Source organism: Salvelinus sp. IW2-2015, unplaced genomic scaffold, assembly GCF_002910315.2.
Source record: "Salvelinus sp. IW2-2015 unplaced genomic scaffold, ASM291031v2 Un_scaffold3599, whole genome shotgun sequence".
Classification (NCBI taxonomy): Eukaryota; Metazoa; Chordata; class Actinopteri; order Salmoniformes; family Salmonidae; genus Salvelinus; species Salvelinus sp. IW2-2015.
In genome coordinates, this window is record NW_019944877.1 from 45,628 (window position 1) to 58,847 (window position 13,220).

The 13,220-nt window shown below is 44.0% G+C and overlaps 1 protein-coding gene across 1 annotated transcript; it reads left to right on the top strand.

Moving 5' to 3' along the window:
• The first annotated feature begins 588 nt into the window (after positions 1–588).
• LOC112076152 (integrin alpha-V-like) lies at positions 589–11,891 on the top strand. The gene is made up of 6 exons (XM_070441207.1): positions 589–1,103; positions 1,345–1,475; positions 9,958–10,056; positions 10,696–10,810; positions 10,968–11,029; positions 11,838–11,891. The coding sequence occupies exons 3-6, from the start codon at positions 9,958–9,960 to the stop codon at positions 11,889–11,891; spliced, it is 330 nt and encodes a 109-aa protein (XP_070297308.1). The 5' UTR covers positions 589–1,103; positions 1,345–1,475.
• The last annotated feature ends 1,329 nt before the right edge of the window (positions 11,892–13,220 follow it).

Below are 13,220 nucleotides of genomic sequence, written 5' to 3' on the forward strand. Positions count from 1 at the left end.
AAGTTGCAAGATCAAATCCCCGAGCTGACAAGGTACAAATCTGTCGTTCTACCCCTGAACAGGCAGTTAACCCACTGTTCCTAGGCCGTCATTGTAAATAAGAATTTGTTCTTAACTGACTTGCCTAGTTAAATAAAGATAAAATTGCATTGGGACCAATGGGCTAGGTGGAGTAGAAAGTGTTGCTGGACATGTAGGTCTCAGTTACCCATGAAATAACACCATATATAAATAGATTCTACCGGTCATAGTGACTAATCCCAACTGACTCCACTTTTACTCTGGCACCTAGAATAGTTGTCTCTCTATAAACCAATGTGTATTTCATATACATTGTATTGAATTGGGGGACATTTATTTGGCCTGGCTTGGAACATGTTTTAAAACCCACATTTAATGCAAATGTCACTTAAATATGAACAAATATGAGTCATTGTTAATGTTTAGACAATTATTTTTTATTTTATCGTGAATATAGATACATGATAATAACACATTTCTACTAATATGTGGGGGACTTTTATTTTGAATATTTCTGAAATTCCCTTGACCCGGAAGTATTTTTTTTTTTTAGTGTTGCTGTAACACAACACAACAACGCGGGGGCTGTCGCGTTTTTTTTAATTTTTTAAACACGAACAGAGATTTGTAACGTTGTATCGCATGAACTGTACGATTGATGACACGAGTTGATTCGAATTGGACTCTTTTTCTGGTAATGTTGGTGAAGAAGTGAAACTGTTTTTAGCGGAGTGGTTTACTGAACTGGCACCGGATTTATGGAAATGGAGTGTGGTGTATCATCGGTGTATCATCATTAGAACGACTACAAAAAGAGCGGAAGAACTCATTGCAGTTGAGCTCTTAACGCCAAAACTAAAACACACCACCACACACCCAGTTTAATAAGGCTACAGACTTGGATCTTTACCAGTCGGGATGGAACGACGTCGCAAACTTTGTTTATTTTTGGCTTCGATCCTGTCTTGTTTACAGTGGACAGCCTCTTTCAACCTGGATATTGACAAGCCCTATGTATTCTCTGGACCGAAAGGAAGTTATTTTGGATTTTCAGTGGATTTTTTCCAGCCAAATAATAAGCAGTAAGATTGAGTTATATTTGAATTGCCTTTTGCCATAGGGGCTATTAGCCTTATTTGAACTTTGATGAGAGAAAGTAGAATGATGCTATTGTTAATGTGACTCAATAGAACTGAATTATAATATGTATTCTATTCATCATGTGACATCGCTTTTGTTTGCGACCCTAATAGGCTACAGTATAAGAATAGGTGTGGTGCCATGTTTTCATGAATTTGGACTAAGCCCGTTTCTCTTCTTCAGGTCAAACATTCTTATAGGAGCTCCCAGAGCCAACACCTCCTCAGCTTCCACCGTGGTGGAGCGAGGGGCAGTCTATACCTGCCCGTGGCAGAAGAGTAGTGACTGTACCCAAGTACAGTTTGACAATACTGGTGAGTTACAAAAATATATATATATCTTATTGATTTGACCCCTTTCTCGACTTCTACATGGTGATGAACAGGAAAGGTTCACTATAGATTGATATTCAAAGTGAAGACCATTTATTTCAGTCAAGGGTCATGTCCACATTAAAAACTGATTGTGTATGTGAAATAGGACCTTTTTTATGAGGTACGTTCAGTGTTTTTTAGGATGTAAGACGGAGCAAAGGCAGATGTTCACTCTTCTAGGAAGCCTTTATTGGAGATGGGCAGACATGCTCAATGTTAAGCTTAAGGGTTACACAGACAGGCAGACAGACAGGCAGACAGACAGACAGACAGACAGACAGGCAGGCAGACAGACAGACAGTCAGAGTTATGTAGATTTATTTTCCCTTTTGGTCTTTAACTATTTGCACATCATTACAACACTGTATATAGACATATGTTTACTGTTCATTTTGTATTGTTTATTTCACTTTTGTTTATCCATTTCAGTTGCATTGGCAATGTTAACATGTTTCCCAAGTTGATTTGAGAGAGAAGAGAGACGGAGTGGGGGGGGGGGGGGGTCCCAGTACCTTTAAAGGACTGTCTGCTCTGCATTATAACAGGGCGCATATGAGTCAGTAACTTGTTATTTCTTGAAGCATCCATTGCAGACAGACATGCATCACGGCGTATACTAATATTTACACTACAGCACTTCAGTCCATGTTTTAGGTTTGTCCCAGCACAAATGAACTAACACACACACACACACACACACACACACACACACACACACACACACACACACACACACACACACACACACACACACACACACACACACACCACACACACACACACACACACACACACAATGCAAAACCAAGCCCCATGAATGACACACATTAAGCTATTTAGGAGAACATTGGCTAATAATTCAGTTTTTATCCTGTGAAATTTACACCACTCTTTTCAGTCACATTTACCACTCTTTATCAGTACAATTTACACCACTCTTTATCAGTACAATTTACACCACTCTTTATCAGTACAATTTACACCACTCTTTATCAGTACAATTTACACCACTCTTTATCAGTCCAATTTACACCACTCTTTATCAGTGCAATTTACACCACTCTTTATCAGTGAATTTACACCACTCTTTATCAGTGAAATTTACACCACTCTTTTTCGGCTGCAATTTACACCACTCTTTTATCAGTGCAATTTACACCACTCTTTTTTCGGTGCAATTTACACCACTCTTTTTTGGTGCAATTTACACCACTCTTTTTTGGTGAATTTACACCACTCTTTATCAGTGAATACCCACTTTATCGTTGAAATATTACACCACTCTTTTTCGGTGAAATTTACACCACTCTTTTTTGTGTGCAATTTACACCACTCTTTATCAGTGCAATTTACACCACTCTTTATGTGAAATTTACACCACTCTTTATCCTGTGAAATTTACACCACTCTTTATCCTGTGAAATTTACACCACTCTTTATCCTGTGAAATTTACACCACTCTTTTAATCCTGTGAAATTACACCACCTCTTATCCTGTGATACACCACTCTTTATCAGTGAAATTTACACCACTCTTTAACAGTGCAATTTACACCACTCTTTATCAATACAATTTACACCACTCTTTATCAGTACAACTTTGATTGTTTTCCTTCTAGCGTTGGTTTGTTTGTTGTGTTTTAATAGGCAACTGTAGAGTAAAATGATTTAGCTCACATACAGACTTTAACTACAGGTTAAATGACTTCCCTATTCCAGTGACTAAGCCCACTGTAGTCTAGACTATTGGAAAGTAGAAGAAAAGTGACTGTTTCCAAGTCTGAACCACACTCTGCCTGTGTTACTTGGAAACAACTCCAAAGATGAAGAAATCCCAAAATATGTTTCCGTGTCATGGTTTATCCATATTTTCCTCCGTTTGCTGCTATTTTTTAGGATGGTTTGCCGGTCAGTGCCTGAGTGGCCTCCTGGTCTTATTGTGATGCCGTAAGTGTCGACATGGTTACAACGGGTGCCTTTGTGATGGGTGATCTTCATCCTGCAGACTGAGAGGTGAGGGGAGGCTGCCTCAGCCATTGGTTGAGATTAGTGTTAGTGTCCAAGCAGCCTAGGGACAGGGGGGAAAAGTACTGTAATTAGTGTGTGCTCAGGGGGTTTTATCCCGCTTGGCCATTACCAAACTCTCTTGCTAACCACATGGTCTGGAAAGTCTTTCCCCTGCTGACTGTTCTTCCCTGGATTGTCCCAGTCAGATGAGATATTGTTTTCCAGCTCCGTCAGTCTACTCTTGGTGGACAGGCAAACCTTTAGAAGAAAAAAAAAGTCCAAATTAGAGCCAACTAATTACTCCCATTGATTTATTGGAGAACTAATGTTTCGGGCACTGAGTCTTTCTCAGGGTTAGACGTGTTAAACTGGCAGATATATTTACAGCTGTCCATAGTCTTCCTCAGGTTAAGACAGGCTAAACTGGCAGATATATTTACAGCTGTCCATAGTCTTCCTCAGGGTAAGACAGGCTAAACTGGCAGATATATTTACAGCTGTCCATAGTCTTCCTCAGGGTAAGACAAGGCTAAACTGGCAGTATATTACAGCTGTCCATAGTCTTCCTCAGGGTAGACAGGCTAAACTGGCAAGATATATTTTACAGCGTCCAATAGTCTTCCTCAGGGTAAGACAGGCTAAAACTGGCAGATATATTTTACAGCTGTCCATAGTCTTTCCTCAGGGTAAGACAGGCTTAAACTGACATATATTTCTACAGGCTGTCCAGACATTCTCTAGATTAGAATAACTATAATTATCGGGACCCAGGGGTGAAGACCAGGTGTAGCCAAGGGTCTAGTCACCCAGGCTAGAGGAGGGACAGCTGGGATGTTACTCCTCTAACTGGTGCTCTAGTCTGGGTTAGAGCTGGGATGTTACTTCCTCTAAACTGGTGCTCTAGTCTGGGTTAGAGCTAGAGGAGGGGACAGCTGGGATGTTACTCCTCTAACTGGTGCTCTAGTCTGGGTTAGAGCTGGGATTGTTACTCCTCTAACTGGTGCTCTATGTCTGGGTTAGAGCTAGAGGAGGGGACAGCTGGGATGTTACTCCTCTAACTGGTGCTTTAGTCTGGGTTAGAGTTGGGATGTTACTCCTATAACTGGTGCTCTAGTCTGGGTTAGAGCTGGATGTTACTCCTCTAACTGGTGCTCTAGTCTGGGTTAGAGCTGGGATGTTACTCCTCTCAACCGTGCTCTAGTCTGGGTTAGAGCTGGGATTGTACTCCTCAAACTGGCTGCTCTAGTCTGGGTTAGAGTTGGGATGTTACTCCTCTAACCGGTGCCTAGTCTGGGTTAGAGTTGGGATGTTTACTCCCTCTAACTGGTGCCTAGTCTGGGTTAGAGCTGGGATGTTACTCCTCTAACTGGTGCTCTTGTCTGGGTTAGAGCTGGGATGTTACTCCTCTACTGGTGCTCTAGTCTGGGTTAGAGCTGGGATGTTACTCCTCTAACTGGTGCTCTAGTCTGGGTTAGAGCTAGACAGGATTTGGGATGTACTACCCTCTAACCGGTGCTCTAGTCTGGGTTAGAGCTGGATGTTACTTGTCTAACTGGTGCTCTAAGTCTGGTTAGAGCTGGGATGTTAGACTCCTCTAACCGGTGCTCTAGTCTGGGTTAGAGCTGGGGATGTTACTCCTCTAACTGGTGCTCTCAGTCTGGGTTAGAGCTGGGATGTTACTCCTCTACTGGTGCTCTAGTCTGGGTTAGAGTAGCCAGGAGCTGGGATGTTACTCCTCTAACCGGTGCTTCTAGTCTGGGTTAGAGCTGGGATGTTACTCCCTCTAAACTGGTGCTCTAGTCTGGGTTAGAGCTGGGATGTTTATCCTATAACTGGTGCTCTAGTCTGGGTTAGAGCTGGGATGTTACTCCTCTAACTGGTGCTCTAGTCTGGGTTAGAGCTGGGATGGTTACTCCTCTAACTGGTGCTCTAGTCTGGGTTAGAGCTGGGATTGTTACTCCTCAACTGGTGCTCTAGTCTGGTTAGAGCTGTGGATGTTACTCCTCTAACCGGTGCTCTAGTCTGGGTTTAGAGCTGGGGATGTTACTTGTCTAACTGGTGCTCTAGTCTGGGTTAGAGCTGAAAGATGTTACTCCTCTAACCGGTGCTCTAGTCTGGGTTAGAGCTGGGATGTTACTCCTCTAACTGGTGCTCTAGTCTGGGTTTAGAGCTGGGATGTTACTTGTCTAACTGGTGCTCTAGTCTGGGTTAGGCTGGATTTACTCCTTAACGCGGTGCTTAGTCTGGTTAGAGCTGGATGTTACTTCTTAACTGGTGCTCTAGTCTGGGTTAGAGCTGGGATGTTACTCCTCTAACTGGTGCTCTAGTCTGGGTTAGAGCTGGGATGTTACTCCTATAACTGGTGCTTCTAGTCTGGGTTAGCTGGGATGTTACTCCTATAACTGGTGATCTAGTCTGGGTTAGAGCTGGGATGTTACTCCTCTAACCGGTGCTCTAGTCTGGGTTAGAGCTGGGATGTTACTCCTCTAAACTGGTGCTCTAGTCTGGTTAGAGCTGGGATGTTACTCCTCTAACTGGTGCTCTAGTCTGGGTTAGAGCTGGGATGTTACTCCTCTAACGGTGCTCTAGTCTGGGTAGAGCTGGGATGTTACTCCTCTAACCGGTGCTCTAGTCTGGGTTAGGAGGTGGGATGTTACTCCTCTAACTGGGCTTCTAGTCTGGGTTAGAGCGTGGGATGTTACTCCTCTAACTGGTGCTCTAGTCTGGGTTAGAGCATGGGATGTGTTACTCTCTAACCGGTGCTCTAGTCTGGGTTAGAGCTGGGATGTTACTCCTCTAACCGGTGCTCTAGTCTGGGTTAGAGCCTGGGATGTTACTCCTCTAACTGGTGCTCTAGTCTGGGTTAGAGCTGGGATGTTACTCGCTCTAACTGGTGGATCTAGTCTGGGTTCGAGCTGGGATGTTACTCCTCTAACCGGTGCTCTGGTCTGGGTTAGAGCTAGACAGGAGCTGGGATGTTACTTGTCTAACTGGTGGCTCTAGTCTGGGTTAGAGCTGGGATGTTACTCCTCTAACTGGTGCTCTAGTCTGGGTTAGAGCTGGGATGTTACTCCTCTAACTGGTGATCTAGTCTGGGTTAGAGCTGGGATGTTACTCTCTAACCGGTGCTCTGGTCTGGGTTAGAGTAGAGGAGCTGGGATGTTACTTGTCTAACTGTGCTCTAGTCTGGGTTAGAGCTGGGATGTTACTCCTCTAACTGGTGCTCTAGTCTGGGTTAGATGCTGGGATGTTACTCCTCTAACGGTGCTCTAGTCTGGGTTAGAGCTGGGATGTTACTCCTCTAACTGGTGCTCTAGTCTGGGTTAGAGCGGTGGGATGTTACTCTTCTAACTGGTGCTCTAGTCTGGGTGTAGAGCTGGGATGTTACTCCTCTACTGGTGCTCTAGTCTGGGTTAGAGCTGGGATGTTACTCCCAACTGGTGCTCAGTCTGGGTTAGAGCTGGATGTACTCCTCCAACTGGTGCTATATCTGGGTTAGAGCTGGGATGTTACTCCTCTAACTGGTGCTCTAGTCTGGGTTAGAGCTGGGATGTTACTCCTCTCACCGTTGGCTCTAGTCTGGGTTTAGAAGCTAGACAGGAGTTGGGATGTTACTCCTCTAACTGGTGCTCTAGTCTGGGTTAGAGCTAGCCAGGAGCTGGGATGGTATTCCTCTAACTGGTGCTCTAGTCTGGTTAGAGCTGGGATGTTACTCCTATAACTGGTGCTCTAGTCTGGGTAGAGGTGGGATGTTACTCCTATAACTGGTGCTCTAGTCTGGGTTAGAGCTGGGATGTTTAACTCCTCTAACTGGTGCTCTAGTCTGGGTTAGAGCTAGCCAGGAGCTGGGATGTTACTTGTCTAACTGGTGCTCTAGTCTGGGTTAGAGCTGGGATGTTACTCCTATAACTGGGTGCTCGTAGTCTGGGTGTAGAGCTGGGATGTTACTCCTATAAACTGTGGTGCTCTAGTCTGGGTTTAGAGCTTGGGATGTTACTCCTATAACTGGTCGCTAGTCTGGAACATGGAGGAGCTAGCTGTTGTTCCTATGAGTTTTGCTCTCTAGTCATGGTTCGACAGGAACAGAGCTCTGGTATGTTTTCACTGACGGTAGTAAGATATCCTCCCAGTCTGTCAAATTGAAACTCTCTCCCTGTTGTCTGCACAGAGCTGCGTAGAATAGAACTCTCTCCTGTGTCTGCACAGAGCTGCGTAGAATAGAACTCTCTCCCTGTGTCTGCACAGAGCTGCGTAGAATAGAACTCTGTCACTGTGTCTGTACAGAGCTGCGTAGAAAATAACTCTCTCCTGTGTCTGGTGGCACGAGCTGCGTAGAATAGAACTCTCTCCCTGTGTCCGTACAGAGCTGCATACAATAGAACTTTCTCCTGTGTCTGCTACAGAGCTTGCGTTACGAATAGAAACTCTCTCCTGTGTCTGTACAGAGCTGGGTAGAATAGAACCTCTCCCTGTGTCGTAACAGAGCTGCGTAGAATAGAACTCTCTCCCTGTGTCTGTACAGAGCTGCGTAGAATAGAACTCTCTCCCTGTGTCTGCACAGAGCTGCATACAATAGATTTATTTCTAGTCAGTGGATATCACAAGCCATTTTCTGAAGTTATTTGATATCAACATTTATTTAAATGAAACAATGTCATCAAATGTTTTATTTTTGTCGTTATATTAAGGTTGGTAGAAACATGTGGAAATCAGTTACAGCTCAAGTCAACTCCAAAACCCCACAATGCAATGCTCTCTCTATGGGCTGGCTAGCTAGCAAACGTAGCTAAACACAAGACAGTCAAAGTCAGTATCAGCATGTGAAGTAGCTAGTTAGTCTACAATCTACAACCATGTTCAACCTGCTGTTCAACGTGCCTGACAGAGTGGAGTCTGACATTCACAACGTCACCCTGGACTGAGTAGGCAGACAAATAGGAGAAATGTGGTGGACGCTCTGTTAAATTATACATTTATCCAGGTGGGAATATACAAGAAAGAATAGAGAGAAGACAACCTCCCCCATTATGACATCGGTCAGTATTGAACTCTGACATGTACGATGGACGTTTTCACCATCTAAAAGTCGGATTCCTATTAACGTCCAGTGTAGTGAGAGAGGCTTTATCACGGTGCTACGTCGTACCGGACGGATTTCTGTCTGCTTGAACGGCAATAACTCAAGACATGAAAACATGACCCAGGAAATAGATAGAACATCACTCAGAGATGCACACAAACAATATAACATTCAAAATGGGTGAATCTTTCCTTTTTTAAGTCTTTATGTCTACAGTAATATGTCATTTCTGCACGCTCAGCTCCGAGACTAAGGTAACCCTCTATTTTATTAACCCTGTAGGCACTAAGCCACTTCAACTCTGCCTCAACACACACGTGGTATTTTGAGTCGGAAGAAAGCGGATGTTTCTGGTTTTTAAGGGATACACTATTTTCAACCTGACTTCCGTTTCTCCTGAAAGATGGGAGGCGGGGACTCCGCTCAGGTGTCTTTCTACACCTGCTACATAAAGGTTACAGTTCAGCTAACAGGATATTTCAACCGTCTTTTGTAGTTGTTCGTCCTATCTGATGTTTCAGGTTTGTTTACAAAGATGTATAATTTCCACATCAACACGACACAACCCTATATAAAGACAATGTTACAGGCATGTTAACCATAGTCTCACTTGGCTAACACGTGGCGAGACGCCAGAAGTCCATTTTTAACCCTAACCAGTGAGCAGTCTGATAGGAAGTCTGGAGATTAAGGGACCTACAGTACGGGTCATTTATAGGTTCAGCTGTCCCTCATTGAGAATGTGGTGTGTGTGTGTGTGTGTGTGTGTGTGTGTGTGTGTGTGTGTGTGTGTGTGTGTGTGTGTGCTGTGGTGTGTGTTGTGGTGTGTGGTGTGTGTGTGTGTGTGTGGTGTGTGTGTGGTTGTGTGTGTGTGTGTGTGTGTGTGGTGTGTGTGTGGTGTGTGTGTGTTGTTGTGTTGTGTCACAGTTAGATCGGTATTTGCTAGACAGGGTTGTTAAAGGGTGTTGCCTGTGAAGTAATTCCTCTAGGAAAAATGTAGTTTGATCTCCAGGCTCTGATCAGTGAGGACGATGAAAGCTGCTACTGCTGCCTACAATTTATCAAACGTTCAGAGATACAAATATCTACCAGTCTATTTGTCTGTGGATTTCTTGGGGGCATGTTCGTTTAGGCACCAAATGGAAGAAAATGGGGTGAAACAGGGAGAGACTACCTGACCGGCTTGTTTCAACCGGTTGCAAAATATTTTTGTAACATGTAGTTCCCTTCGATGACTCACTGTTGGTAGAGGACGTTGTTAAAAGTAGCGGGTTAACCCTTTAACAGAGAATGGTGTTTCTTATTACAAAACCCCCACAATGATTTCTCTTTCAGATGATCGCGAGAATATGGATGGCGTCCCAGAATGGATGGTCAAGTCCAACCAGTGTTTGGAAGCCCGCACGGTACGGTCCAGAGGGTGAACACATCCTGGTGAGTGGCAATGTTCCTCATCTCAGAAACGGTACAGTCAGAGGTCAACCCATCCCTGGTGAGTGTCAATGTCCTCATCTCGAGAACGGTACAGTCAACACAATCCTGGTGAGTGTCATGTCCTCATCTCAGAACGGTACGCAGTCAACAACTCTGGGTGAGTGGCAATGTCATCATCTGCAGAACGGGTAACAAGTCAACCCAATCATCCTGGTGAGTGGTCATGTCCTCATCTCAGAACGGTATCAGTCAACACATCCTGGTGAAGTGGCATGCCTCATCTCAAGAACGGTACCAGTAACACATCCTGGTGAGTATCCCATGTCCTCATCTCAGAACAATACAGTCAACGACTCTGGTGAGTGTGCATGTCCTCATACTCAGAACGGTACGTCAGAGGGTCAACACATCCTGGTGAGTGTCATGTCCTCATCTCAGAACGGTACAGTCAGACGGTAAACATGCCCTTATCAGAACCAAATCTTGAGTGCGCTAGCTAGCGAACAGTCTCATGACAGATTCCCAATGTCCTAGAACTTTAGTCTGGATTCCAGTTTTAAATTGGGTATCTGTCTCTGTGACTGTTGCGTGTCCTTGCTGTAGTTGACGGTACTCATGAGGTGTTTGTGTCTCTCTCAGGCCTGTGCACCTCTCTACCAGTGGAGCACGTACAGTTTCTCCGAGCGAGAGCCTGTTGGAACGTGTTTCTTGAAGAAAGGACGAGACGTGGTGGAATACTCTCCTTGTCGATCTAGTAAGTGACGTGAAACTAGCCAAGAGAATCTCCATCGAAGAAGTGCCTTTTTTTGGGATCCAGGATACTGACCCTAATGTCTTTTTAATAAATCACCCCACCTGGTCTACCATTGAGAGATGATTACATCGTTCTGTGTTTGTGTTACTCTGAACAGATGCTAACTCTCCAGAGGGACAAGGATTCTGTCAGGCTGGATTCAGTATTGACTTTGTCAAGGTGTGTACTTTACTGTGCAGTGTTCCATACAACAATAGATCAATAAAAACACTAAAAACTCTGCGTTGTGTCTATACACCACACCCTCTCAGGCCTCATTGCCTAATTATGCCATGGAATTGTTGAATAATGTAATGAAACAAGCAGGGATCAGGTGTCGAACCCTCGACCTTCTAGTCCGAAGTCCAGCGCGCTATCGACTGTGCCGCAAAAGCATGATCAAACGGCCGAGTCGATATGTTTCGGTTTCCCTATAATGCACTGTATATCAGCGCGGTAGAATTCACTGGCTACGGTTCTTACATGTTAGAGCTGCTTTTGAAAGCAAAAGTTGAACATTATTGGCGTTGAAAACATTATTGGCGTTGTTGAATTAGATTTTATTTATAATAACAAGTTAGAACTGATAGTTCGGTTAGCTAAACTAGCAAGTCTGTTTGTTTGGTTACCAAGGTAACCACCGTCGCTATCTAGGTAACTTGCTAGCTACTTCAGTGGATGTTGAGCACATTTCTACCTGCAAATTAACACATTTCTAGCTGTAAAACGTGTTAAATTATAGCCATGGTATAAAAGGGATAATCAACTCTATGCGTTCTCTGGAAGATAAATCTTCCACGTTCTTCATTATTGTCCAGAGAACGCATAGCCTCTCATTTGATTATCCCTTACTTATTATACAATGCTTGAATTCACTTTCAGATCATTTTGTGTTGTTTTTTTCTTTCTCTCAGAATAACCTTTTTCTTTCTCTCTTTCTCACTTTCGCTCTTTCTTTCTCTCGCACTTTCTTTCTTCTCTCCAACAGAATAACAGGGTGGTTGTTGGAGGCCCTGGTAGTTTCTATTGGCAAGGTAAGTGATGTGTAATGAATTCTATATATGTACTGAACAGGTCAAGGTAAGTGATGTGTAATGAATTCTATATATGTACTGAACAGGTCCACTATTACAGGATATAATCAGACAGACACATTGTGCTCTGTTTGGCGCTCCCCTGAGAGGAGGCGTGCGGTGTATTTCTGGTAATGCTCTGACTGTCTGACTGCCTAACTATAGCTGTTGTCAGTGCATTAATGCTGTGTTTAACTATAGCTGTTGTCAATGCAGTGAGCAGTAGGCTGAAATCCATGACACTGGCTTGCTGGAGGGACTGTTCTGTTAATTCTGTGACAGATTCTCTGACTCTGGAAAATGCTGAGAAAGTCTTGTAACTAGGAAGTGTCCGGATGATTGTATTATAACAGTACTTTCTTGCGATTTGTATTGTTTTTACATACTTTTCAATTGTTTGTGTAGAAAACTAATATGTTCTGTAATATATTGTGTATTTAGCCCCTTTTTTTTAAGAGAGGTTTTTTAGAAACCCTGTCTCTTAAGGGGAGCTGAGAAGGTGCTGAGAGGGGGATTATCTGATGTGGTGGCAGGGTGCCAACTCAGTCGCTGTTTCTGTGGGTTGTTTGCTGGGTGATACCCATGAGATGGGGCTGCTCCATAGTCACAGCAGATCTCTACAATGCTCCCTTGTTTCACTGCCCCAACACCACAACCCACCCCCAACAGAGCAGACCTGGTTTCCAATACTACATTTTGGAATCTTTCAAATACTTTGAGCATTTGCTTCGGGACTGCCTGGATTGCCAGATGGGTGGTTTTTTTTGTTGCACTTTTGGGACTATTCTATTGGTTAAATTGTGCCCGGCAAGCTTAATCAAGCCCAGATAATTTATGTTCACTTTCAAATAGTATTTGAACCCAGGGCTGGCCCCAACCCCCATACAGTGTTCTAGAGTAAATGAGGCCAATCCATGTTTGTACCCAGGCTAACAGCCGTTTCAGTTAACTACACTTAGTTTTTCTGCTGACTCTAAGTTGCTATTAGTTCATCATGTTTCCTTTAGGTGTGCTGCTAGACAAATTAGCAAATACAGCCCTTTCTTTAAAACGGACAAAGATGTTTTTTTTAACAGGACGGCTCATTGGCTGCTGCTGCTGCGCTGGGTAGGCACTGAGTGAATTGAATGGAATAGGGAGGGGTGAAATGTGTACGGGTGCTGTGGCAGCCTGGTCTTGTCCGTGCACAATATATACTAGCTGCTGTGTGGTTACCACAGACTGGGGCTGTACGGTTACCACAGACTGGGGCTGTACCTGCTGTACGGTTACCACAGACTGGGGCTGTACCTGCTGTA

Bases quoted from the DNA above. Each gene is read 5' to 3' on its own strand.
- LOC112076152 (XM_070441207.1), top strand. From the start codon at position 9,958: ATGATCGCGAGAATATGGATGGCGTCCCAGAATGGATGGTCAAGTCCA. The intron at 10,057-10,695 runs GTGAGTGGCAAT...TGTCTCTCTCAG, and splicing joins CAGAGGGTGAACACATCCTG to GCCTGTGCACCTCTCTACCA. The intron at 11,030-11,837 runs GTGTGTACTTTA...TCTCTCCAACAG, and splicing joins TCAGTATTGACTTTGTCAAG to AATAACAGGGTGGTTGTTGG.